The 26,697-nt window shown below is 41.9% G+C and overlaps 3 protein-coding genes across 4 annotated transcripts; 1 reads left to right on the top strand and 2 right to left on the bottom strand.

Moving 5' to 3' along the window:
• The first annotated feature begins 235 nt into the window (after window positions 1-235).
• LOC134639410 (transmembrane protein 150A-like) lies at window positions 236-12,697 on the top strand. Of its 2 annotated transcripts, none has more exons than XM_063490576.1 (8): window positions 236-316; window positions 1,998-2,269; window positions 2,432-2,479; window positions 2,609-2,695; window positions 3,504-3,571; window positions 6,348-6,475; window positions 7,396-7,573; window positions 9,680-12,697. In XM_063490576.1, the coding sequence occupies exons 2-8, from the start codon at window positions 2,205-2,207 to the stop codon at window positions 9,976-9,978; spliced, it is 873 nt and encodes a 290-aa protein (XP_063346646.1). In that variant the 5' UTR covers window positions 236-316; window positions 1,998-2,204; the 3' UTR covers window positions 9,979-12,697. The 2 variants fall into 2 exon arrangements, with proteins under 2 accessions (XP_063346646.1, XP_063346647.1); XM_063490577.1 differs by lacking the exon at window positions 236-316 and adding an exon at window positions 537-588.
• A 1,668-nt stretch (window positions 12,698-14,365) lies between these two features.
• rnf181 (ring finger protein 181) lies at window positions 14,366-16,627 on the bottom strand. Its single transcript, XM_063489952.1, has 6 exons — window positions 16,554-16,627; window positions 15,750-15,851; window positions 15,530-15,666; window positions 15,283-15,398; window positions 15,109-15,183; window positions 14,366-15,008 (listed from the first exon to the last, which is right to left on the bottom strand). Exons 1-6 carry the CDS (start codon window positions 16,580-16,582, stop codon window positions 14,949-14,951), a joined length of 519 nt encoding a protein of 172 aa, XP_063346022.1. The 5' UTR covers window positions 16,583-16,627; the 3' UTR covers window positions 14,366-14,948.
• Window positions 16,628-17,505: 878 nt separating this feature from the next.
• Window positions 17,506-25,784, bottom strand: pxnb (paxillin b). The gene is made up of 10 exons (XM_063490038.1): window positions 25,554-25,784; window positions 25,334-25,419; window positions 25,089-25,228; window positions 24,833-25,013; window positions 23,788-23,902; window positions 20,439-20,600; window positions 20,168-20,341; window positions 20,007-20,088; window positions 19,766-19,914; window positions 17,506-19,624 (listed from the first exon to the last, which is right to left on the bottom strand). The coding sequence occupies exons 1-10, from the start codon at window positions 25,782-25,784 to the stop codon at window positions 19,358-19,360; spliced, it is 1,587 nt and encodes a 528-aa protein (XP_063346108.1). The 3' UTR covers window positions 17,506-19,357.
• Window positions 25,785-26,697: the final 913 nt, after the last annotated feature.

Genomic DNA, 26,697 nt, shown 5'->3' with positions numbered 1-26,697 from the left:
AGGTGTGACTTCCGGGCTTGATTGGATGGCAAACTGAGGAGATGTGCATTAAACGGAGGTGGTGATTTTTATATATATATTTTATTTTCTTAGCGGTGCAGAGCATCTTCTGTATTTTATTACCAATGAAATAGTTATTGTTATAAAGATAAACTAAAGTTATTTGATAATTTATTTATCAGCAACGGCTACTGTATATTATTTTGAAACGCATAACCGGAACTTGTTTAAGGAATTACCTCGTTTGCTAAGAAAACGCTGTTTTTAAAGGGAAACCAAGGTTGTTGAGGTCTGTTGTGGGCATAGCAGGTGGAAGGTAGGTGTAAACTAATTTTTGCACTATAGCTGTCCAGTTACCACAGATGTTCTCGGTCTTTATTTTTTTCTTGTTTCGAAGCTTATCGCTGGGGTTAGCGGAAACCGAGATGCGTGCAAGTGTCAAGTCAAACGAACTGGTAAAGTGCGAGCTAACTAGCTAGCTAGGCTGAAGCTAGCGAGGCTAACGGTTGGGTTTCCGCGGTTCGCAAAGAAGGCTGCCGAGCTCCGGGATCTTACTGCCTTTGGTTGGCCGGAGTAGACGGTGGAAAAGTTAGTGTTGTTGGCTGTTCGCAAAAAACATACTGTCACGGTTGTATTTTGCCTTTTACAAGTACAGTGGCGAATATTTGCTGTGAGTGGCTGCGGGCGGTAAGGGGGGGGGGGGGGGGGGGGGGCGGCATTTATGCCCCCCTTTACATAGACGGTTCTGTTCAGTATGTTAAAGTCCTGCTCCGTAGAGGCGAGGTAAGAATAATAAAAGGCCAGTCATCCTCTTCATTACAGCATATTTTACCATGTTGTATTTCCAAATGCTAACTTTTAGTAGTTTTTCATTCATAATTAAAATTACTTGTATGAGTAAGAAAGTATGCTGTGAAGCTAATTGGTTGCGTTAAACAAACAGGCAAGTTATGTTTGGCAAATGCTAAAAGATACAAGACCTAAATGAGTGATTTGGGATTTTTTTATTTTTTTAGTTGTAGAGTTTTGTAATTGCAAATCACATTTTCAGTAGGGTGTAGTCACTGTGGGAAGTTTTATTATTGTTGTTGTTGTTGTTGTTGTTGTTACGTTACATAGTAGAAAAAGAACAATAATTTTAACACTGCTTCATTTGTGGGTTCAACCCTTCTTTGGGTACAAGAGCTTCTACTCTATCTAATGCCACTGTATATTCCCTATGAGCCAAGGGCACACTTGTAACTGTACCCTGTGTAAAGTGATACACCTCTGTGTTGGGGCATGCTTTCCTCCACCACACAGCTGACCTTGGCCAAGTCTACATTCTCAAAAGGGTACACCTTGCCCAGACAGTTTAACAACTTCATGTTGCTGCTCATTTCTTTTCTAGAGGTGCAGTCAGTTTTTGCGTCATGTGAGGAACAGATGCCGTTACAAATGGACATTGGTAATGGTGACATAGGGCAGTCTTACGGAAGATATTTAGTGAATGCAGTGAGGTTTTATTGCTGAATGTGTGTTTTGTTTACAGTAAATGGAACAGTCTTGCATGTAAACTTTACTTTGCGCTGAGGTTCATCAAGAATCTAAGAGTCCCTAAGAGAGTTTGATAGGCTGGCCATCCTCCTTTGTTTTTTTGTTTTGTTTTGTCTTTTTTTTCTTATCAGCATGCTGGGGACCTTCAGTTTACTATAAGAGTACACACAGTCACTGCTTATTTTGTCCCTCGTGCCACACAAGTACAGTGTGTATGTGCTTAACAGTTGGCCGCTTGCATTTATGTCTTAAAATGCAACCATTAACAGAGCATGTGAGGAAACTGAGCTTCTTCCTCTTCTTTTTTTTTCTGTGATATGCACGCCAAGGCAAGATGTTTCCAGATGATATAACACTGAAGATGTGCCTGTAAAAAAACAAAAAAAAAAACAAAACAAGAAATCTATCTGAATGCTTCATCTGTTTAATAAAATTGTCCTTCTACTCCTCACCTTCTTTAGGGTTGCTGCTGTTTGCAGGAACGTGTGGAGCAGAAGAGTTGTGCCATTCCCCCTTTTGCCCTCTCATGCCCCCCTTTCCCCCGTGTGTCTCCCTGTGTGTTAGTGCCCCCACACCCCCACCCACCCCCAACCTGATCCGTTGCTGCTCCAGCCCAAAGTCGCCCTCTCACTCCATGCTTGGGACAAAGGTTGCTCACTGCCAGCCCAATGACTGCCTGGATTGTACTACCTGTCAGCTTGTCTGCCTTCTCCATCACAGGAATATGGATAGTGTGAGTCACAGTGCCTGGGTCTTGTATGCTGTCACATTTAAATGTGTTACATGATGGGTCGATTAATTGAAGGGGTTGTGGGAAAGGACAGGGCAAATGGGCTTTTGTCATTGGGGATTTGTATTTCTTTCTTTAAATTATGGTGGGTTTTTTACTCTACAGGTATGCCATGGCTGTGATGAATCACCATGTGTGTCCTGTGGAGAACTGGTATGTGATTTTTCTTCTATGAAGGTGATGAAATGGGCTAAAATATCTAATAGCTCTGGTTTATTTTTGTAACCTAACTCCATAGCTATGAGCAGGGAATAAACAGAGCTTTTTGTGTCACACCTACAGGTCTTACAATGTAACATGCATAGAGGAGCTGCCCCGGCCAGGATTCCCGAAGTCATGCTGCACCATCCAGGACATCCCCCTCATCAGGTCCCTTTGCTACACTTAATGTCTTTGTTTCAGAGTACAAAAGCTATTTTGTGTTAGCAAAGGCCTCGAGGCATGAATTATCATTTTGTTATGTCATCGCTTTGCATAAATTGCATTTGTTTAATTTGCAAATATGCCACTTACCACAGGCGAGTACAATAGCGCTCTTGTAAAAACTAATCACTCCAAACAAGTTTTTGCAGTCCGTACACTTAGATGATTTCTCATCTAAGTTTCAGGCTGCGTAAGCTGACATTTGGTGTCATACTTGGATTTATTAGAGAAGCTTCCCTTGGCAGAAGCATACTGTTAAACAGTGTCAGGTAAAATACATACAGGTAAAAGTCCTTTTAAAGTAAGTCGCACTATTCAGCAGCCATCTTGTCATCACCTCTTGGAAGTTAATTGGGCATTTATCTTAAAGATCCTATCTAAATGAATGGTAAGGAGCCATGGTTAGTCTTATAAATAACTGCTTAAGATAGTGTTTCCTGCTTCTCACACCAGATCATTGAACAAATGGATGCAGTTAACAATAAAAACAATAAGTACACTTTTCCATGTTTTTAGTATATCGAGTGGTTTCAGAACAGTTTAGTTTTGAATCTCAGTATGTGACACTGCAACAACATGATTAACTCATGTTTTTCAGTTCATTACATTGTTGATTTGCTCTTTAAGGGTAGAGGCAGGACAGCTGCCATCTTTGGTGTTTCAGAAATTAGAATAATTTATGTCATTTCTGTTGTGTGTATATGTGTGTGTGCTGTGTGTCTTTGTAAATACTGTCTATATCTTGTCTTCACAGTAAATGTGGCTCCTACCCTCCTGAAAGCTGTCTGTTCAGCCTGATAGGCAATGTTGGAGCCTTCATGGGTAAGCCTAACTAAACGCAGTACATGCATGCATGCATGCATGCATGCATATCTTTACAGTGTGTATAGATGTCTATGTAGCTTGCAGTGAGTTGGCTTAGTGTGACATGTAGTCTGTAAACAATGGGAAAATCTGTTCCTCATTATGTTTTATGTTCTATTGTTATGTTAAGTTTTAGCAACACCCAACGACAGGGTTTTAGTGTTTATGTACTAGTGTTAGCTAATGTATCACCAATAGAGATTGACAGACCATGTGACTTTCGCGCATTGCATGCCGGAAACCCGTGGCAAAACAATCAAAGTACCGCATCAAATGCAAGCATTTGCAGTACCACAAAACGTTCATTCGCCGGTTTCAATACCTTCTTGCTTTTTCTTTGCCCCCCAAAAGAGGAATGTACAAAACGAAGGAGAACAATGCCGGACCGTACAAAGACAGACTCGACGAAAAGGTACGAGGAAAAAATCAAAGGAGTGAAAGGGTCAGACCCTTAGGAGCACACAGAGTGGACAAAAGACGTTAGCGTGCTGCCCAACTTTCACCGCGCTCAGATTTATAATTATACGGTTCTTGGAGTGAGTGCATACACTCATGAAGTTTTTAGTAACTTCAGGTCACTGCAGCAAGCCCAGGTACAGTTTACCGACGGATGGGTACAGGACCTTGAAATGCACCGTGTAGAACACAAGACCATCGTACGTATCGTAAGTTTACCAGTCTCACAAATCGTCTTCATAAATACACATTCGTTAACCGTTTATTAATATAACCTTTGAGCTCAACGGTAATTAATTAGTAGTGGAAATAATTTCTAGTACGCATTACAGAAATGTAGCAGTGACAATAATATTGTATGCTGTAACTGTACTGGGCAATTAGTGATACAAAAAACTGTTTTATCCTGTGAATAAAAGTATATGTTTTTGTCAATGTACCGTGGTAATAACAGAAGCGAAACGCAATATTCTGTCAGTACAATTCACTATTTATGCACAATAAACAAAGGAGCATAGCGCGACAATTTCTGTTCAGCGCCAGACTTGCTTGTAACCTATATCACCAATTATGTTATGAAAAATGACGTATTAACTACTACAAAACACTGACCTTTGTGGAAATGCTTGGAGCAGACTAACATGTGAGCTGGAGTGTTCTGGGACATTATATTTGGTCTTTGAATGGCTGCAATCCAGGCCATCGGTCGGCTCTTTTTTACTTCGGAAACATGGCTTGAACAATTTCTCTTCAACGACGTAATCCGATAACAACCGATCTCTTTACCCGTCGGCTTCCCGTGGCTGTCATGCGACCGGCTATTGCAGTTAATAATACAACAGCTTCTTGGCATTTTTTGTTTCTTTTTATCGCTGTGTAACTGATTTCAATTGAAAGCCTGCTTGCGCTAGTACCTCTTGCCACGGATACCCACAATCCTTTGCGGTTTTACCCCTCAATGACGTCACATTTTCAATCTCTATTGAAGACACCAGGAAGCGACTGTACCCAGAGAAACTAAGTTTTGGTTAATAACTTCCTGTAAAACTACCAGTTGACATTTTAACACTTCCTCTTTCTTTTGTTGTTGCAATGATTACATAATCATTTTAAGCTACTTTCTGTTTCAAGTCTTAATGTTAAACTGAGATAATCATCTGTAAGAACATCAAACTTCTTATTCGACTAGCAAGAATGATACCCTCTGTAATTGATTACCAAAGTATACCGTGGTGTATTTTTTTTATTTTTATTTTTTTTATTTTATTTTTTTTAGTCTTTAGGGTCTTAAAACATTTAAGAGCATCTTAAATGACACACAGAAGAAGGGTGTGGGGTCATTTCATAAGGAATAAAAGGTGGATTGGTTAAATCTCTAATCTGTCTCTATATTCATTACCAACACTTGAGTGAAAAGCCTGTTGGCTTCTGTTTGTTATGCAAACAAAATTAGGCAGTAGACACCTTTCATCTCAACACTGTCTCCACAGTCCACTCTGTATATTTTATTAATTCTCCACAGTTTCCCACGGGCACAGACGTTAGCCACAAGCCTCTAAGAGTTATGCAGGGGCTGGAAATAGCCTGTGCTCTCTAATCAATAATGAATACAGCTTTCCTTCCCCCTCTGTCCCTTCCCCTGCATTCATCTTCTGTGGCTTTCCTCCATTTCTTCTCCTCCCCCTCTCTCTTGTTTTATCACCACTCACTTCTGTCCCAGTTTCCCCCAGCTGCTTGATTGCTTCTCTCCTGCAGCTCTACTTCATTATTCACGTCACCTTTACTTCTCATATGTCTTTCCTTTATATTCCAGCTGTCATGGTTTTATTTTGTGTTTCCTTGCATTTTTAGTAAATAATGCATTTCTGTAATTCCTCGGTAGACCAGAAGCCGTTTTAGACCCTCCAATTCCTTCCTGTTAGTAGCTTGTGATGTTGGGCTCTGTTTTACTGACTTGCAACCTGGGTTTTTAAGCCTGCTGAGAAAATTGACCCTTATGCAAGCAGAGATGTCAGTATTTGAAAGCCAGCATCCTGTCTAAGGCAGCAGTTACATGAATCACATAGTCTCCATAACCTTTGGAAGAATGCGTGAAACCACTTCCTATCTGCCTTTCTCATAATGCAGAACAGCGAGTGTCCAAATCTCAGGCGTTCAAGTTTATTCTAAAAATTAGGAAAACAAAAGCATACCTTTTATACTAAGACTGCTTCCTTCCACATTCAAATCAAAAAGATTATTATAGATTATTAATACTTGTTAAATTTGTTTCCAACAGTTGTGATGGTGTGCTTTTTGCGCTACGCCCAAGTGATCGAGCACAGCCACAGATGCTGGGTCAACACCAGCGCTCTGGTGTCTGGCTGCACCAATGCCATTGGTCTTGTCATGGTGGGCAACTTTCAGGTAAGTGAAGAAAGAAAGGAATGTAATGATTGGCAGATATCATAAACCTGTCTTTTATTCACAATAGAAACCCATCTAATGTTTAAAATGAGAAAATGTACCACTTTTAAGAAAAAACCCATATTTGCTCATTTGAATGTGGCGCACAAAAGCGCCCTCTTTTTTTTCGCGATAGTCTGTAAACATCTGAGAACCGAGGAGAGCAGCTGCTGAACTTGAACAGCAGTATTGTCTCATTCTTGTCTGAAATAGATTTTTCTTCTGTTTCATGATCCATCGGATGTTTTTAGTTGAAGGGTCTGGACTGCAAGCAGGCCAGTTCAGCACCTACATTCTTCTGTTCTCATGTAATAATGGCTGCAGTCGGTGGTTTAACGCAGTCTCGCTCAAATTTGCATGGCCTTCTCTTTTAAAATAAACAAAACAAAAGCCATCGCCTGAATGGGAGGATAACTTTCTCTAAAACCAGTGTACATATCATTCAGTATTGATGGGATCTTTCTGTTTGTGCAAGCTGTTAATTTCACAGGCACTGATGTGCCTCAATACAATCTAGATGCAGACTTTTGAACTGAGTGCTGATGATAAGCTGGATTGTCGTCAGTTTGTCTGACCACAGAGCATTTTTTGTTACCAGGGTCAATTTTATATTATCTTTAGCCAGAGAAGACGGCTATGTGTTTACTCACATGTTGCTGCCATCAAATTTAAAATGACCTTAATTTATAAAATGATACATTTTCTCAGTTTAAACATTAGATGTTTCAGTGTTGTGTTGTGAATAAAATGAGCTTATGAGACTTGCAAATCATTGCATTCTATTTTTATTTTCATTTTATAGTGATGCTGCACACAATAAGTGAAGACCTCGTGGATGTCACAGTTCAAACGGCGCTTCTGACATTGTTTCCATCTGACAGGTTGATCATGCCAAATCTCTTCACTATGTGGGAGCGGGTGTGGCCTTTCCAGCAGGGCTGCTGTTTGTGTGCCTGCAGTGTGTGCTGACCTACCGTCTGGCTGTCACGGCCCTCGACTACTGGATGGCTCATTTCCGAGTGGCTCTGGCACTGGGAGCCATGATCTCCCTCGTCTTCAGTATCCTTTCCTTACTGGAGTGAGATCCTTGTTATTATGCAGATAAACGTATGAATGTAGTTTCAGCTCTTATAAGCTTTTATTGAGTTCCTTTATAGCCACACTGATGATTTTGTCATTTAAAGGCATGGTGGCTCTGTGGTTGGCCTTACAGTAAGACCGTCCTGGGTTCAAACCTAGATGAGGCCTTTGTGTGCTCCATGCATGCTCTTGCTCCAGTATAGTATAGTTGGACCTCGTGGTGGTCTGGTGACCTGAGCAGGGTGTAACCTGCTTTTCTCGCCACCTCACCTAGGACAGGAACAATCTATGAACTAAATAAGAAAAATAGCCTTTGACATTTGATGTCAAACTGCCTGCCTGCCTGCCTGCTCATTGGCTGATTGGCAACAGAAATTAGAACTGTTCAGCTCCGTCCTCATCAATGTTCCCTCTAAGCTGGCACGGTCTCTGCGCACAGAAAATCTGCGTTGCGCACAAAAAAAAAAATCTAACCTGAATTGAAATTAAAATTAAAACTTTAACAATTCTGTTTTGCAGTGTTAGTCAGTAAGTGACTGGCTGCTCCCGTATGGGATTAGAACGATGCCACCTTATCCCATAGTCCAGCCAATGATGCGATTCACATTCGTATATACGCAGCTAATCAACGTCGTTGACAGGCTATGACAGCGTCCTTATGTGCCGACACCGGTGTTTTAGCTAGTAAAGCGGCGTGGCTGATGTGGAGTGAAGCCACGTTAATGACAACGTGTACAACCATTGGAGATGTGAGCAGGACAGACGGAACAATTAACGGAAAAGGTGTGGCCTTTATACCAGTTTTTAAATTGTGTTGATAGGCCACGTAAAACCAGAGTTATGATAAAAATATATGCAATGTTAGTTTTCTTCCTGAATACTGTCGTTGTTTATATTTACAGCGGGAAGAAACGGTAAAAACGGCGTTTTATAAGGAAAACGCTCGAAAGCACTCTCCCCCTGTGACCAAAAACAAAACCAAAAAACCCCCACCCTTTCCTATTGGTGGAAAAAAGTACCATGTCGACCAATCAAAAAATGATATGGCAACATGGCATTTAGTGTTTAGGAAGGGGGGAAGTTTTAGGAGTGATGGCGGTGTTTTGAGATGTGAGAGATTTGCGACGTGTGGCGCAAATCTTGTGTAGTTAGTGTGTAGTGTAGTCAATAGTTTTGTTGTGTGTGTCAGAACAATGAGGCGACTGCTGAATGTTACAGGTGTTACAGGAGTGATACATCTCCTGTTGTCAGGCCTGCAGGTATCAGGCTGTTGTTCTCCTTTATCTCATAGTGGACAGAAATTATTTTTTGGAGTGGCACAAATAATTTGTGTGGCATCAGATTTGATGCAGAACAGCTGATTGTTCTGTAAATAGTTTCAAATGTTTATTTAAAAAAAACACCTTGGCTGCATTTTTAGGTAAACAGCTGCAAAAAACTTTGTTTGCAAAACTCAGTTACTTTTTTGAAGAAGTAACTATATAATTAATTGCCCAACATTGGTCATTATATACTGTATTTTGCAGCCAGAGAGTTACAGGACTCTCTCCCAGACCTCAGACTCATAATACAAGTCAGAGCTTTATTACAAAAAGAAAGAAAGAAAGTTGTGTTTTCAAAATTGGAGTTCAAGTTATTTTTACTTCCAATAGTGTTAACATACTACACATGTCATGAACAAGACTTTTTTTAATTTTCATTGTAAGTGGGCTAAAGCAGTTAATTAAAAGTAGTCTAACATAAATGTAAATGCTCTAATTTGATTATTTTAATAAACCACGTAACTTGGATGGATTAGATGCTGGCGTGACCACAGTGCACACGTCTGCTGTTGCTCACAGTGGTCCAAGGGGACCGCTCAGGGAGTTTGTGTGTTTGCTCAGACACATGAAAAATTGGAGGGAACATTGGTCCTCATTATAAGTAAGCCTACTGTGGGTGAAGAAAAAATTAAGACACCAGTCACTTAATACTTTAAGTCCATCTGTTTGGTAGAGATTTTAATGTTCTGTCTGCTTCAGTGAGGATAAATGCTCTGTGTTCTCTCTACATGAGCCGTTTGTCATCCTTAACTTGTCCTCCAAGGCGGCATCTTCTTCATTCACGAGAGCTTCACCCTGCAGCATGCCGCAGCCATCTGCGAGTGGGTCTTCACGGTGGACATCCTGGTTTTCTACGGCACCTTCACCTATGAGTTTGGCACCGTCACCAGTGAGACCATGATGGCAGGCTTGCAGCAGAGCCACCACGGCTCAGGGGTGATCATGGGTTCCAGGGGCCAGGGCTCAACATTAGGAGGGGCAACCAAAGGCCTCAAGTCCCCTGGGGGAAGCAGCACATCGACACATCTCAACTGTACCCCAGAGAGCATAGCCATGTTGTAGCTGTGCAGCCCAGCCGAAAGGTCTGAAACATCACTGCAGAGGTGCTTCACGGGCTCCCACAGGAAGCCAAGCTGACAGAGGCAGCACGTGGAGGAAGAGGAGGCGTTTGGATATCCTCAACCTGTTTTTTGTTTTTTAAATCTCCACTGTTGGCATTACCTGCTACAGTTGTTTCCTGTAGTGTTGTTGAAAGTTTGGAGCCATGAATGTTCCTCAGTGGCTGTTGATCTGGGCACTTCTGCATTAGGTAGGGTGTTGCCTGACTGGGAGAGAAGGTTTTTTTTTTTTTTTTTGTTTTGTTTTGTTTTGTTTTGTTTTTTGTTTTTTTTACTCTGCATAGCTGGTCTCTTGATGGTTTTCTCCTTCTCCCCAGACTCCTACCCAAAACCTTGCGTGGCCGACCTGCTTCGGCTTTTTGCTTCTCTCTGCACGGCACGCTTTTCTTTCTTTCTTTCTTTCTTTTTCTTTTAACAGAAGAGCATTTCATGTTTGATTTCTGAGTTTGTGTAGTAGGTAGGAACCACTGAATGTCTGAGAAATGAATAGTTGCGTTATGTTTTACAGTTTGAGAGCACACAGGCTTTTTTTTAATCAATCAAGCATAAATTAATTATTGCACCTGCCTTTGGTTTGGTTGCACAGATAATTTGAATGCAGATGGTGAAGGTACTTTTTAAATAATTTTTAAAAAAACGTGTAAATGTGTGTGTTGGGCCTGCGTCCCTCGTGTGAGAGCAGCATGGAAATGAATCAATCACCCTTAGCTGATAATCATCATCTCCTGTATGTCGTTCCATAAATGTGTTGACAGTTTCTTTGGAATGCTAACATTTCATGTTACCCTTTATTTCACCGATGTCCACGCAATAACTGCCATCAGTCATGTGATAATGAGTTTAACGCAAACCCTCTCTTTGGTTCTGACAGACATTTAAAGCCCATGTTATTATAAAACAAGTTCGCGTGTGAGTTAAAACAAGAATTGACTTTGCATTTGAGAATAACGCAGTTCTTGTTCGCACATTGATGTGATTCCAAGCTGGACCCTTGGAAGCCTTATTTGAGTTCATAGACCAGCGTTTTGTTTCAGTAAGAAGTGATGTGAAGCCCAAGGTAGTGTGATTTATTCACAGGAGAGGTACATATGATACAGGCTGTAGACTGATGTCAAAGTGCTTTATGTAATGCGTTTTTGTTTGTTTGTTTTTTTTAATTGTGTTGTTGCCAATTTCTCTTAAGTTGTCAACACCAGACTGCCACACATCACCACTGGTCAAACTGCAGCTGGCTAATGCCACCTGTTTGGGTTACATTTCTTTATGTTGGAGTGAGTGAGGTGTGTTTCACAGATGCACAGTATTATGCCCTCTGCATAGTGTTGAGTCATTTTAAACTGTCTGAAACACTGGATGCCAGCAATACTTTTTTTTTTTTTTTTTTTTTTTAAAAGGTCACCTACCTCTCTTATTTTTTGTCAGTTGGATGTTACTAGAAGGTGAAAGCTTCTAGTACAGAATACAGTTGTGAAACATTTTCCATCTCGCAGCGTTTGAGGTATTTAATGTGATGGCGAGTCGGCAGTCTGCAGCTCTGTCTGCAAGTGTCTGTCCTAAGAAGTGTCAGCATCCTGTGTAACAGCACAGTGGATGCACAGTTACACAGGATGCACAATCATGTGTCTGTTTTGTCAATCCTGTTTGTCCTGCAAAACTTGCCAAAAAGACTAAAATCTACTCCAGGTTGAGTTAATTTTTTTTGTGTCTTTTCCGTTTTAGCATTACATCTTGTATTGTACTTTTTTTCTTTCTTTCTTCTCCTCATGTGTTCACCTGTAACCTGTTTCGCCATACTGTTACTGAGTCATGCAGTTTGACTCCCAATGGCAGCTTGTTTGAGTCCTCACATTGGGGTTGGGATTATTCTGTTACAGCATCTATACCATAATGCCATCTTCCACAGGCCAAATATTAAATTAGTGTATTTCATTAGTTTTTTTTTCTCTTTCTATCCAAATGTGCACTTCAATAAGCAGTCAGATCATTGGGTTGTTTGTGTAATAACACTGTATTACAAAAAGCCGCCTGAACTGTACGTCTTGAACTTTAGCAACACAGAAAAACTTTACTGGTCCTGTTTTTCTTTTGAATTTGAAGAGTATGTAAATGAATGGAATGGTAATCACGGAGTCTGACAAATCCCTGAAATCAAGTCAACACAAATTGTTTTTTATAAATTCTGTAAATATGTATGATTTTTGTCTATCATTTAGGTATTTTCATTTGACAGAGATTTATATTCAAATATGAAATAAAAATGATAAATTATTAGCACGTGGCTTTCATGGACTATTTTAAACGCACAGAATTCCCTTTGTTTCCTCAATGTTACTTTCAGCTGCTGTGTCTTTGATTTAGAAGATTATATTTCTTCTGTGTGGGATGCCCTTCCTGACACAACCCCGAAGGAATTCAGATCTCCTCCTGGGATCAGACCGGGGCTCTTGTTGGGTGAATGTGTAAACTACAACATTATATAAACGGCAAAATTAGTTCAACTCTACAAATCAGCTTCTATTTTCATTTCACTTTTGGTCTTGGGTGCTACACCCTGTGGAAAATGTCATGTGTTAAGAATATTTTTAGGACTCACCTGTTCTTTAATGCAGCCGTTCACACCAAATGCTGAATGAATTTGTGGCATTTATTGGTTTTTTTTGTTTGTTTGTTTGTTTGTTTTTGTTTTGTGTTTTGTGTTTTTTTTTTTTTTTTTTTTTTTTTTTTTCATTTGGCAAAAGTGCTTGTAACCCAAATTGTGCACAGTTACTGAATATACACACACTGTTCTGGGTCAGTTGACTCTCAAATGATTTCTCTGCCTTCTCATTTTTTATTTTTTTATTTTTTATTTATTTATTTTTTTTTTAAGGATGAATTTTCCACAAAATGCATCGTGTTGTAACACATTTGGTGTGTAATGGCCTTTATAGAGTGGCTTTGCTTGATTTACAGCTCAAAGCCTTATGTATCTCATAATAAGCTTTGATACAGCCAAGACTCATTATGAGATAATGACACGAGCTTTATTTACCATCTGAAACAAGCAGTTTTAGATTCCCTTTCATCAAGGCAACTGTCTTCTGATTGGCTGCCCCTCGCAAACAGATATTCAGACAGCAGGTGGGTGGGGCTTCTGTCTTCACAGAGCTGTGATCGAGATGACCGTAATGAGGAGATCCGTTCTCTTTGTCATACCGAGCCAAGAGTAAAACCAGAACGTCAGTGACGTTGTAGCTCAGCTGGCTCATGATCCATCATAATTCACAGGTTACTGTAATGTATAAAGTGCAGAAAGACAGTGAAGAGTTCTGTTGTCATTGCTTGGCTGTATCGCACAAACCAATGAAAAGTCAGATAAGCTCCCAGTCAGTCATATCCACGACACATTCATCTCATGTCACTAAAGTCTGACCGCCAGTCTAAGACCCACTGTGTACTGCAGCAGTACTTGTTAATAATGGAGGGACATATGGACAGCTGATGAACTTCTCAGCACTCCATGAGTTCACTGATCCTTTTGTCTGAGATGGTGTTTAGAGCAGTCTGAGCTTTTGGCTCACAGGAAATACTTGTACATACACCGACCTCACAATTTAAAACTTTAACTGTGTGCAACATGAGCACCCACCGCTGTAACACTATATGCAGCCTGCTGTGAATAAGTTCCCTTTAAAACAAAGACCAACATGGCTTCCTAATCATAGCACGCCGTACTTGTTAGATAATAACAGCATCACTCTAACTATGGTTAGTGTTTTATACGTTCTAACGTTTAAAAAAAAAAAAGGCCAGCTACTTATTTGCAAGCATAAATAGAAAAAACTTTGGACAGAGCAACTGACATAAATAGCTTCATAATTGGTTAAAAAAAAAGAAAAAAAAGCCTGTTTTAAATGTTTCCCAGATTATCACTGTGACGTGGACGCAGTTTGAAGATTGTCATATGATTCAGGAGCATTAAAACCAATTCTGTGCAGACTGTGTTATTAATATTCGCTCCAGATAGGCTACAGGACAGCCAGTGTTTTTTCTAAAATCAAAACATCATGGGACCAGCTGAAAGGGAACTCCACAAATCTTCCCAATTACAGATCAAATTACTCAGCATGAGGAACAGACAGAAAAATCTGCTGAGACCGCAAATGTACAAAAAAGCCCGTTCTCTACTGGGAACGTGGAGTTTGAAAGATGCGGGCATTTATCAGTGAACAATGGGCAACCCAGAATTTGACGTCCGCTAAGCTTGTTGGCGATTCTTTTAAAATTAAGCTTTTGATTAAAAAAAACAAACTAAATAAAATCCATTTTTTTATTCATTTATTTTTATTTTTATGAAGAAGTAAGAACAGCAGCAGACAGATGTTAAAATCATAAATTACAAATCATAACTTCATAGTCTTTGAACAAATACAGACGAACAGATTTTGTCCATTTATAGCCTACAAAGTTGTTTTTTTGTTTGTTTTTTTAAAGGAAAAGAAAAAGCAGCTGCTGTGTCTGAGAGCGCTCTGCTGGCAACAGGATGTGGAAGTATAATGGTCCTAGCTAGTGAGAAAAAGAGCATTTTAAATGTTTAATGACCTTGTTGCTTACACTGCATTCACACCATGTCAACAGAGTGGGGAGAACAGGAGCCTGTTTACATTAATCCTCGACAGTCATCCCGACTGCCCGACATAAAGTCATTCCAGATAACCCGATGTGGTTTTTTTTTACTGTGGTCCATTTTTCATTATTACAATTTATGTAGGATTTGCTGATATTTTGCCAAATATTTCACACTGTTTCCCCATCCCTGAGCGTGAAACTACACTCTGTTTGAAATGGTGTGCGAATGCAGCTTTATGCACTTCTCAAGCTTTCATTAAACTAAAATGTCAACGTGCCACAACCTTGCCCAACAGCACTGCGGCGTCATGTGTACATGGCTCCATGCAGGCCCTCCAGCCGATGCTCGCTCTGTTTCCTTCTCTCCTGCAGATCAGAAAAATAAATAAATAACAACAATATTCAGCTAATGCCACGATAAATGTACGGTTAAACGTGAGGATAGGACACACTCAAACACACCCACCTTGTCTTTTTTAAACTGCTCGTAGTCTGCATTATCGGTGGGTAATTCAAGTCGGCAGAGCGGACAGGAGTTGGTCTAAAGTTTAAAGACGACAAAGAAGCAAAAAGAGATTTGTAAGAGGTCACGCTCGTGTGTTTTCTATTTCAAAGAGAAGCACAAACACGGGAGCGTTACCTTGTCCAACCATGGCAGTATACATCCTGAGTGGAAAAGGTGTTTGCAAGGCATTTCTCGAGCCGTTTGCTGCTCCTCAAACTCCAGCAGACACACAGGACACTTGAGACCTCTGCCTGTGAGAATGAAAAACAAAAAGCCACATCAAAATCTCAGGTGATATGCACGCTTACGTAGATTTTACATAGATCATGGCCCGATCATCAACCTAAATGTCAGGGCAGTTAATTCTCATGGTTCTGTCTACCTGCTTGTTCAGCAGTTATAACGATCACAGTGAGGGTCTGAACGGCAGTTTTGGCAGCCGGAGGAGGAAGCCTCTGGTCCCAGCTTGACATGCCAGCATAGCGTGCGTCGATCCAGTCCAAGCCCTGTATCAAATACCTGTAAACACCAACGCGGGCACCAACAGTCAGTCAGAGCACTGCACACATGAGAATAAAGCCTCTTTGTTTGCTCGCCCTCACCTGGCCATCTCAAGGAGAGCATTCTGGCGGTACTGCTCCTCGGGGTCGGTGGGCTCGCAGTTGTGTTCATCAAAGTAGGATGCCATTTCCGCCCAGTATGTCCTGTTCACAACAAAAGAAATCGGGCATGAGACGTGCTGAACGATCATTAAAGCTTGGCTCTACAACAGACAGTGAAAATGAAAAGCTGAGGAATGCGATTGATGAGTGAGCACCGTGCAGGAAAGTACGAGAAACACAGCTATGCCAATCACACTGTAAAAGCAGATATATGTGCTGCCTTGATGGCAGGGACTGATGTTGTTTTGTAACAGTTTTGTTCTGGATAAGCATTCAAAGAGAGTGTGATGGGGATCTGAAAGATAGTCCAGTCATGTTTTACAATAAAGGCTTTCCTTGGGAACTCGAACACAATAGAGGGGGAGGGGGGCAGATAACAACAAAAACACGAGTCAGCGCAGATACCATCGACCTGGGCTACTTGCTTTATTACGTGAAAACAAAAGAGAAAAGCGCTCAACTTTAGCAAATTCTGTTCACGTATTAAGGATATAAATAAAACTTCAAAATATAAAACTGAGACCATCGCAAAAAGCGTTTTCCAGCCGAACTGTGTAAACAGTGAGCCAGCCGCTTCGACGTTAACGACCAACAATGGCTCAAAGGCTCTTCCACATTGCAAATAGCCTCCACACTGAACTACCGTAAACACCGACCCTTACACGAGCTTTGTACAATCATAAGATACAAAAAGAATTTGTTGTCTTAAAACTATTCTAAACCTGATAAATTTGGTCGACTCACCTGAAATCTTGCAAAGAAACATTTGTCATCTTTCCGGGTACGAAGATAGCCACGTGACTCCTCGTCCAATCACAGTCGAGGTTTGGTTTTCCTCGTCTTCTGTTTTGTTTGTCTACGTAAGCGTGCAAAATGTCTCACTAGCGCCCACAACCGATGAAAGACGTTCCCAAACACTGAACTTTCAAAGGGTTTCTGTACGAAAACGAATCATTTATTCATTATTTTTCTTATCTGAAGGTTATGAATAATACGGGCCTTCTGCCTAGACTTTGTAGAATTTCCTAACTAAAAAGGGCTAACTTATCATAGTGAGTAGGGACAGCAGGGTGCTGTGAAGGTTGTGGGTTTGAATCCTCTGTTCCTGCATGTCTTGATCCCCATTGGTGATTTTAAATTAGCTAAAGGTGTAAACGTGAGCATGAATAATCTATGCATTAGCTCTGTGACCTCTCCAGGGTGTACTCTGCCTATCACCCACCTGTGACCCTGAAGTGGATAAGCAGAAGAAGAGGGCTCTTACCTCGTCCTGAAAGAGGTGCTCTACAGCTAGACTAATGTCTGATTAAAGTGGACCTATGATGATTTTCCTTATTTTATATTATCTATGTAACTGTGATGAATTAAACTTTACATAATGAAGTCGTCGTGCGTACAAACAATCTCTGTGAGTGTTTTTGATGATTTTAGTGAGAGCAGGTATCCTTAGTATAGCCACACTCATCTTCTCTTAAACCTTTTGTCTGCACTATTCAGCCAATCAGAAGATGGCTAGCTTAAAGGGAAGCACTAGAAAGCTAAAACAGCTTGTGTAAGACTGTACCAAGATAAATAAGGCTCATTTTTACCTGTGAATCATGCAAAGCTTCTCTAGAAGCTAAGAAATTGCAAACGCTTAAGGGTAACAGCTGCACACAAAGTAAAAGCTTAGCATAAATTAGACCCTTGAATGACATTTTGATACCAAAACTGAATTTATTGGCATAATCAGGCTAGAACAGAGGAATCTCACTATTTGTATCTATTGACATTCAAAGTGAAAAGAAAAAACAAAGTGAACAGACAAGAAAAACTGAAAGAAGGTATGGCTTTGGTTAAATAACCTCTACGAAAGTCATTTTGAAAAGACGACTGTTACAGGATATCTTAAATACAGTGAGAAAAAAAAGAAAAGAAAAAAAAAGAATTAAGGCTCTAGAATTCCCTGAACAAGACAAAAGGCCAAATCTGTCTGCTGTGTATGAATAACCATGTACAGAACCCCAACCTGGTGGTCATACAGTAGATGCTACTCAGACGCTGAGGGAGACGAGTCATCCTAGTCCTACGAGTTATTCTAGCAGACCACCAGGCTCTCATTTTTACAAACTCACAGACTAATAACATGAAAACAGAACAGCGGACTCTTGACCTGCTCTCAGTATTTTCTGCTGAATTTGCCAGTGTTATTAGACATGATACAATGGCACAGACAGCCTAAGAAATAGATGCTGATGCTGAAATACAAAGCTGTTAATCCACAGTTGCATAGTTATCGGAATATCACAGGCAAATTGTGTGTACGGTTTGCATTCTCTCAAAAACAAACATTCATCAGCTTCTCGATACAGTAATATCAGCAAAGACATCCAAATATCTCCGCTATACCTTCCCAGCAGCCCTTTCCTTCTTTTAACGAGTGGTTATTAAACACATGTGCATGCTTACAATGTAGCTGCATTGGATATGTACAAAAAACAACAACAAAAAATTCTCAGGATGTACTCAGAAACAGTAAGGGTAGTGTAGCACAAAAACACTGTACTCCCAATATCTCTGTGCAGTTTCACTTTACTGTATGAGGCAAATCCAACAAACTGCTTTTAGACTCGCTTTAATTCAGAGGAACCAAAAGGAATGATTTGGCAGCACGTGTAATGAAGAGTGAACACCGCAGTGACTGTTGAGTCAAATATTAATCCATGCTCAGTTTGCCCTTGACTGCTTTGTAACACAGTATGCACCTTTAATTAAAATATGACATACTAGAAAGGGGTTTCTGGTCAAGGGACACTAAAGATGCATTTCACCATAAAACACAACTTTATCAGTTATATAAAGATGTGCCTTATCTGACTTTATACTAGGGAAGAGAGAACGTAAAAGGCCTTTCATCCTGATCATTTGTTAAAAAAAAGTTTATATTGTGTAAAAACAACAGGTCACCTGTTCCCTGCCATATGTTCATTGTTTTGATTTCTAAAATGACGCACTCAACCAGTGAGTAACTTTACCACACACCGAGCGTTTCATAGATCAGAGTTTCAGTGTGCTTAGTAACAATTTATCACCTTCTAAAAAGATAAAAAATAAAATGATTTGAGGGTTACACACATACACACTCAAAACAAACAAACAAACAAAACAGAGACAGCTGTTTGTTTCAGCACATCTAAGTAGACTGGGAGAAAAGTTGCTGATTTGGAGGGGGGGAAAAAAAGATTTTCCTTTAAAGACTGAATATACCTTCATCCGATATAGTCACCCGCTCACAACACATAAAAAGCTTCACAAATAAACTGCTGCCAATCTAAAAAAAAAAAAAAAATTCTGAATGACATGAAAAACATTTAGTCTGGCCGAAGCAGCACACCGCTTCAACCACATGCACATACTTAGCCCATACACACTTCCAACGCCATCATCCAGAGACAGCTTCCTGTGATACAAACTAAACCCGTTCTCACTCTCCCTGTGCTAGAAATGCTTCAGACTCTCATTTTAGCCCTGACCCAAGTGTGCCAGTGTTAAACGTTCCCCCTAACTCTCTAACTGAACAGCTTGATGAAGCAGCCGTGGCAGTAGGGTTTGTCGTTTTGCTCTTTAAAGGTGCCTTTGTTGAGCTGTTTCAGGCAGAAGGCACAGACAAAATGCTCTGGGTGAAACTTCTTGGACATGGCTGTGATGCAGCGCCCCGTGATGGGCTTCTGGCAGCCGGAGCAGAGGGAGCCGCGGCGCTCGTGGTAGTGCACTTCACAGTAGGGTTGGCCGTCGTGCTCAAAAAAGCTTCCATTCACAAACGGGGTGAAGCACTCCTGCAGAAACACACACACACACACACACACACACACACACACACACACACACACACACACACGTTATTATTTTAGTACTCTTTTTCTTACAAGGTGTGCAAACTATTATAGAAAAGTTCCTGACTAAAGCATAACACTAACCCTGCAAACAAAACACTCGGGATGCCAAAGACAGTTCAGAGCTGAGATGTAATTTTCCAGAATGGCTCTGGCACAGCCGCCACATTTCGGTGCAAACATGTCAAAGTAATCTTTCCTGCAGTATGCCTTTCCGTCCTTTTCATGAAAACCTGAAAGTAGAAAGAGACAAGAGATTATATCCACTCTAAAGTAGAGAACTGCTAAGCAGTATGATTAAAAACATATACTTGTATCACTTTACCCTCAGGGCCAAAGAAAGAGCCACACTGAGCGCAGAAGAAGTGTTCGGGATGCCATGTCCTATCCAGCGCCGTCACAACTTTCTGAATGGACATTGAAGACATTTATTATTGGCTGACACGTCTACAGCAGAGACCACATGTGTGGAGAGCAGTGACTCACATCCAGTATGGGCCCGTTGCAGTAGTAGCACCGCGGAGAGAACAGATTGTGGTAATCCTTCTCACAGTAGGGCTGTCCTTCACGTTCAAAAAAGTTCCTGGAGCCGATTTCCTCTTGACAGTGTGTGCACACAAAGTGTTCGGGGTGCCATGTGCGGCCCATGGCGGTCACCACCTAAAAAATAATTGACAAAAAACAGATAACCAAAGCATGATTAGAAAACATCTATTTATGTTACAGACAAAAGATTACCATAACCGAACCATCTCACCTGTCCCACAATCGGCTTACAGCAGGCTCCGCAAACTCCTTTAGCTACTGTCTGCACGCCCAGTTTGTTGAGGTCAGACTGCAGGCTGCCAAGCATGTTGTCCAGCTTGTTGACCTGTGTCGGGGGTCCACCGGAGACACCACCCTTCCCTTGGGCCATAATCTGAAATGGTTCCGTATGAAAATAGTTATTTACTGTTGAAATGTAACAAAACTATTTAAGTTTAGGGTTACTTAACTTTGAAATAAGCGTGAAAAACAGAAGGAATAAAAGAGGGAGGGGTTCATGCCTGCATTGGAGGGAAGATGGGGTCATACTCAGTTTGGCAGCCTACAGAGACCAGGACTTTGGGTGCAACTGGGGGAACCGAGTCCACTGTTGGTGGCTGGGTTGGGGTTTTTAGGACAGGAGGAGGCGGCTCTGGTTTAGGCGTAGAAGGGTTCTGGACTGGAGCCGGTGGAGGTGAGGCTTTTATGAACTGCTGAGGTGGAGCGGGAACTGGTTCGTGAATGTGGTGGGTACGTTGTGGAGGTGGTGAAGGAGGTGGAGGAGGTGGGGGTGGTATTGGGACAGGGAGGTGCTGTACTGGGAGGGGTCGCTTAGGTTCTTCTATGACAGGGGGGCGACGAGGGGTAGGGGGAGAGGGAGGTGGCAGCACCTTCCTCACAGGGACAGGAGACTCGGGGGGAATTATGATCTGAAGAAAAGAGGAAAAACAGAAGGAAGGAAGGAGACAGGAAATGTGCAGAAAAGGAAAACAAAAGTGAAATAATTGCGAAAGGAGAATTTGTGGAAACTGTCAAGCACACTGAAGCCAACCTTGTCGACCTCACTGCCCGCCCCATCGGGACGATATCGCTGAGGTTTGGACGTGACGATGACACCCTCCGTCAGCCAATCATCGGACTGTTTGCGCCTCCGTTCTGAGCGGCCGATCCCAAGCTTACCCTGAAGCTCCTCTATGAGACGGTCCTGGGAAGAGTTCTTGTTTACAATGATGGGTCCCATCTTCCTGCGCAGGTGAGCCTCTCGGTACATGGGGTGCACATTGGGAGTCTCCTTAGTGCGCCTAATAACTGATTTTATCTAAGAGCGGGGGGGAGGGAGCGAACACCTTATCATATGTCCACTCCAATTTACAAGCTCAAGCACTTACAGCAGAGCACTGAGGCAGCAGGTCAGTCACACCAGCCATTTTCAAGTCACTGATGTGCCGGCAAAGCAGTGGTCACTGAGCTCAGAGTCCCATATTAGAAACTTTATGCATGCTTTCAGCAGAAGCCACTGCTATCGATGATCTAACTCTCATCCTTCAGTTTCTCAAGCAGCCACATAAACATCAGGTCTCAGTTTGGTCCTTCACACAAATGCAGTGGTGCCATGCAGAGTGCTGGTGCTACCAAACAGCAGGTTAGTTGTAAGAGTAGTTTCCAAGCAAAACCTATTAATTAGCTTGCTTCAACTCCTTCAGCCTCTTACTTACAAGGCATTTTCTTCTAAATAAATACATGTAGTTTCTATATATCGATTAAAGCTTAAAAATTTAGCGTTTTTCTGCCTGGTTCATTTGCCTGGCTAAATTAGGGGTAAGCAATATATTTTTGGAGTAACTGGGCACCATATTATTAATGAAATTGTCTGAGAGGATCTCAAATCACGCGTCTCCTCCAAGGTCTGTTTACAGGGATGAAAAGAATCGAGCTCAAGACTTTGGCCAATCACAGCCCTGATGATACTGAAAGCTAACAAGTCAATCATAATCGTATCTGATGTAAGGATCATAGTAGTGGTCAAAATAGCAGATAAAATATTAGATGCCATGTTTTAGTTTTTCAAAAAACATGCAAGATAAACCCTTGCAGCAGAGGCTGGGATTTAAAGGAGCATCAGTCTCATTAGCTAGGAAAACAAGCCTATTTTAAAATCAGGCAGGGCCGGCGAAGCGTACATGTCCAGACGCTGAGACTCTGTCTATAGTAGGAGTCTGAAGCAGGGGCAGGTCCAGGGTGATGTCAGGGGTCCCGGGGCATGATGATGGGGTCATGGACTCATCCATCCAGCTGGCCTCTGTCAGTGGGGTCATGCTGCCATCTGTATAGAGCCTCTCAGTGTAAGGGGTCATGGTGCCATCCAGACCGTCATGTAAGGACATGGACAGCTCTTCGTCTGCCCAGTCCAGGTCTCCATTCCCATCTGTGCCTCCGTCCACTGAATCGTCTGTAAAAGTGTTGGTGAAAGTGTCTGGCTGGACACTGCTTCTGTCCAAGGGTAGGATAAGCTCCTCGTGCACCTCCTGCATTCCTCTGCCTAGACACTCTGCATCATTCTTCAGCTGAGGTCCATCCACATTCGCCATTGTGTGATTTTGTGAAAAACTCATTGCTAGAAGCTTGTCTAGTGCCTCATCCAGGGATGGCTCTACCACAGGGGGTTGCTGTACAGTGAAGTTGGTGGTTGTATGGGTTGCGGGTGCTGTCTCCAGCAACTGTCTGTTGTGGTTATTAAAGGCCATTGGAGAAGAGACTATTAGTGGCGAGACTGGAGATGGTGAGGATGTTTTTGAAGGTGGAGACAGAGAGACAAAAACGGGGAGGGGTGAGGGGGCTGAGACCTGAGGGGTGAGGTTTTGGGTAGTAGGTAAAGACGAAGACGAGAAACTGACATCGAGATCATAAAAACAAGGAGAACCCTTGCTTACACTCTCAGGAGCACAAGAGGATTTACCTCCAGAAGCTGAGGGTGAGACCCGTTCTACAGATGGACTTGGGGACTTGGAGGACTTGTGATCCAGGACAGTGATAACTGAGGTAAGTGAAGGGGTAGTGGTATTGGAAGGACTTGGGCTACTTCTTAGCAGGTTGGAGTTAGAGGAAGCAGACTGAGAGAGGACTAGCAGAGACTTGGTTTGAGATGATAGCATGGTGGCAGAGACATCTATGACAGAGTCCAGGTCTAGCTCACTGGTTGCAGAATATGAGGATGTAGGACTGTGTGGAGAGAGACGGCTAGGGTGGGGTCTCAACATGCCACCATCTCCTCCATCCTCATCTATATGTAGCTCTAGCCCAGCAGGTAAAGAGAAGAGAGGAGAGGCACAGGCAGACGGATGGGACAGACTCAAGGAAGGAGAAGCCATGGGGGAAATGGAAGAGGACATTGGAGTGCGGCAAGAGCTGGAAGATGCTCCTGCTGGTTCTAGCAGAGAGCCTAAAGAGCTAGGCTAGAGGAACAGAGAAGCACAAGTGAGAGAAGAAGAAGAAGAAAGCAATCATGAAGAACATGACAGGAGAAGCTTGGGATTTGTTGTTTAAATAAAGCCTTTCCAATGCTCCCTCATGGGGCTCTATACCTTGAAGTCAGACAAAGAGGCCATCAACTCATCGAGCTCTCTGGTGGCACAGGAAGCTGAAATTCTGGCCTGCTGTTGAGAGGATGTGTCCAAGTCACTGTGGTGAGTGGAGGGGCTGGAAAACACAAGTCATTGTGATTATTAAATCCATACAAACACTGACATTTTTTTAATAGTGAAGCTCAAAATTGTGTAAGTTGATGATTTCTAATTATCAAAGCAAAACAGGTGCTGTGTTGCCCCACAATGTCTCAGTCTCCCCACGGCAGCTGTCACACACAAAGCAATACAGCTACCATTTATTGCTGCTGTAAACTTATTTAAACAATCTTTTACTGCGCATGGAAAATGCATGTATTTGTTAAGAAGATGTAAATGCTAATACACATTCAGAAACCTCAAATATTTGCATTTGCTCATACCAGATCCAACATCAACACTCTCACATACATTTTAAATATATATACCTCCCCGTGTGGAACTTTTCTGGAATCCTTTTCAATAAGGTCGCATGAGGGGAGAAATTGCACACACACAAAAAAAAAAAGAGCCCAACATCTGCAAATATTTTTTCTACTCTTAAGTTCTACGCAATGACAAAATGAGCAAATATTCAGGTATGAATCTCTGTGACTGCAGAAGCCCCACACATCATTTGTTTGAGAGGGTCAGCGCATCAGAAGAAAGTTGACTAAAGGGAGGGTGGCCTTACAGGGAGAGAACTAAAATATCTTGAGACAGTGGATGAACTGAAGGGGCTACACAAAGACTCTGTATCAGATATATTAGGATTAATTTAATCTGCAAATCATGCAAAGCTATTCTAGTAGAGTCTAGGGATAAAAATACAGAACTGCAAATGAACATGACAGGTCTACTCTGCCAGGTCTCAGAAACTTTCTGCTGAAGAATATAAAGACCGTTTTTAGTGTCTAACTCTGAACTAGTATAGTGAATCAAACACAAAACAAAAAGGAACAAAGTCTGCAACACTGATTAGAGGGGACTTTAATGCCAAGTTAGACCCCAGCTGTAGTGGAGATACCTGGGTGAAGGCACCGAGCCTTCCAGCTCATCCAGCAGACTTTCCACAGTAGGTCGGGCGTCCTCCATCCTCCCATTCCTCTTTGGTTTCTCCTGAGGTGGTGGGCTTACCAAGATGTCAGGTGTGCCGCCGTTCTCGTAGTGAGTGATGCTGCAGGATGGCAAGGGAGGAGCTGCCTCCTCTGTGGACACATAACATTCAAACTAATGATGCTCAATCCCATTAGAACTGATAAATCTGAAGCCTTTGTCTCTACCTGTAGTGGGAAATGAAGGGGAGCTCTGTTGCACAGCGTTAAGTTCCAGCAGAAGCCTGTCAAGCTCTGACAGATTACTGCCCAACGCAGAAGTCATGGCTGTTGTAGAGGAGTCTGATGTCTTCTGCTTGTTTGGGAAACTAAAGAGACAGAGATAACTTACCGAAAGAAACTAAAAGTTAAAGAAAATGCCAGATGACGTAATCAGGTTTACATACACAACATCCTGAGTGTGTGGAAGTTACCTGTAGACGTGGTCCTCTTCAATGTGAGATAATGGAGAACTGCTACTGTCCCTTGACCATGAGCTCTTCTGTGCCGAACCCAGTGACTGTAGAGAATACACCAATCAGTCATTGCTGAGGTTTTTTTTAATTTTTTAAATTAATGTAAAATTTACTGTTTCTCATTTGAAGAGTCTGATATACTAAGTGAGATCAGATCACAAACATTGCAGAGATCTACCTGCTGAGAGGAGTGGTGGGAATCTGGCTGATCTCTCAGGGACCCATTCAGAGCTTCAGCTGAAGGTGGAGGAGGGACCGGAGGTGGAAGTGTAACATCTTGGTAGGGCTGTCCTCCTGTAGGGATGGAGTAGGGCGTCTCGTCGGGCAAGAATACAGGTCGCTTTGAGATGTGGGATGTAGTAGATTCCAGGTCTGCCAGTAACGCGTCTGAAAGATGCAATTCATTCATGTTTCAAGGCACAGTGAGAACATAAAAAATGATCTGTCCAACCAAAACAACAATCAATCAGAATAGATCTATTTGTCTAAGGTAAACAAATTCTAAAGGTCTTTTTCCAAGATGTTTTAGCCTGCAAACATGAAAACCAATCACACCTTCAGTGGGATCTCCCTTCTGTGTGAAGAGCAAGCATAATCTCCCTGTGTCTGTGTAGGTTTCCTCCCACAGCTCAAAGAATATCAGAGTAACCGGTGATTTTATACTGGCCTTAGCTGTGGATGATATAGTGTGTTATCCTTGTAAGCCCTTGCAGCTCTTGCTGAATAACTGGTTAACAAAATGGGTGGACAGACAGACGGATGGATGGGTGCTCTGAGGTCACTACTGATGTTGGCGTCAGGCTGTAACAGACAATGCCAGCGAGTCTGAGCCCTTCATTCCAGCCTGTCAACAAAACTGGTTTCTCCTCACAGCAGGTCATCCATGCTGTGGTGGGTACATGGCCAAATGTGACCACCACAGCATGGCACACTACAACACTTAGACCCAATTTCTATACCTAAATCATAAAACACTCCCAGAAACTGGCAATATGTTTTTCCCGTAGTCCACATTAAGATACAAACTTGAAGTCAATGAGAGCAACCATGCATTTGATCTGTCAGCTCAGTGTGCCATGCATCCAAGTTCATGTCTATGATTAGTATTAGTTTCAAGAGCATGAGTGTGAACTTCGCGAGACAGACTGATAAAACAAAGAAGCAGAGAGACAGAAAATGTTTCTGAATCCGGTCCAGGGTTGAGGGGGTACAGTGTTACCCTGATGAGTGTTTGGTGGAACGCAGGAACAAAATAGACTCTTACATCACACAATCCATCCATCTGCAGCATGTCTAGAATAGACCGCAATCACTGGCTGCAT

This window comes from Pelmatolapia mariae, linkage group LG12 (assembly GCF_036321145.2).
Source record: "Pelmatolapia mariae isolate MD_Pm_ZW linkage group LG12, Pm_UMD_F_2, whole genome shotgun sequence".
Lineage (NCBI taxonomy): Eukaryota > Metazoa > Chordata > Actinopteri > Cichliformes > Cichlidae > Pelmatolapia > Pelmatolapia mariae.
Note: the sequence above shows the minus strand (reverse complement) of the source record. Positions and strands in the feature narration are given on the sequence as shown.

Bases quoted from the DNA above. Each gene is read 5' to 3' on its own strand.
- LOC134639410 (XM_063490576.1), top strand. From the start codon at position 2,205: ATGACTGCCTGGATTGTACTACCTGTCAGCTTGTCTGCCTTCTCCATC. The intron at 3,572-6,347 runs GTAAGCCTAACT...TGTTTCCAACAG, and splicing joins CAATGTTGGAGCCTTCATGG to TTGTGATGGTGTGCTTTTTG. The intron at 6,476-7,395 runs GTAAGTGAAGAA...TCCATCTGACAG, and splicing joins TCATGGTGGGCAACTTTCAG to GTTGATCATGCCAAATCTCT.
- pxnb (XM_063490038.1), bottom strand. From the start codon at position 25,784: ATGAATGAATTGCATCTTTCAGACGCGTTACTGGCAGACCTGGAATCT. The intron at 23,903-24,832 runs GTATCTCCACTA...TGTGTTTTCCAG, and splicing joins GGCTCGGTGCCTTCACCCAG to CCCCTCCACTCACCACAGTG. The intron at 19,625-19,765 runs GTTAGTGTTATG...GTGTTTCTGCAG, and splicing joins CCGAGTGTTTTGTTTGCAGG to GAGTGCTTCACCCCGTTTGT.
- rnf181 (XM_063489952.1), bottom strand. From the start codon at position 16,582: ATGACAAATGTTTCTTTGCAAGATTTCAG. The intron at 15,852-16,553 runs GTGAGTCGACCA...TGTTGTGAACAG, and splicing joins GTTTCTTTGCAAGATTTCAG to GACATACTGGGCGGAAATGG. The intron at 15,399-15,529 runs GTAGACAGAACC...TCATTCTCACAG, and splicing joins TATAACTGCTGAACAAGCAG to GCAGAGGTCTCAAGTGTCCT.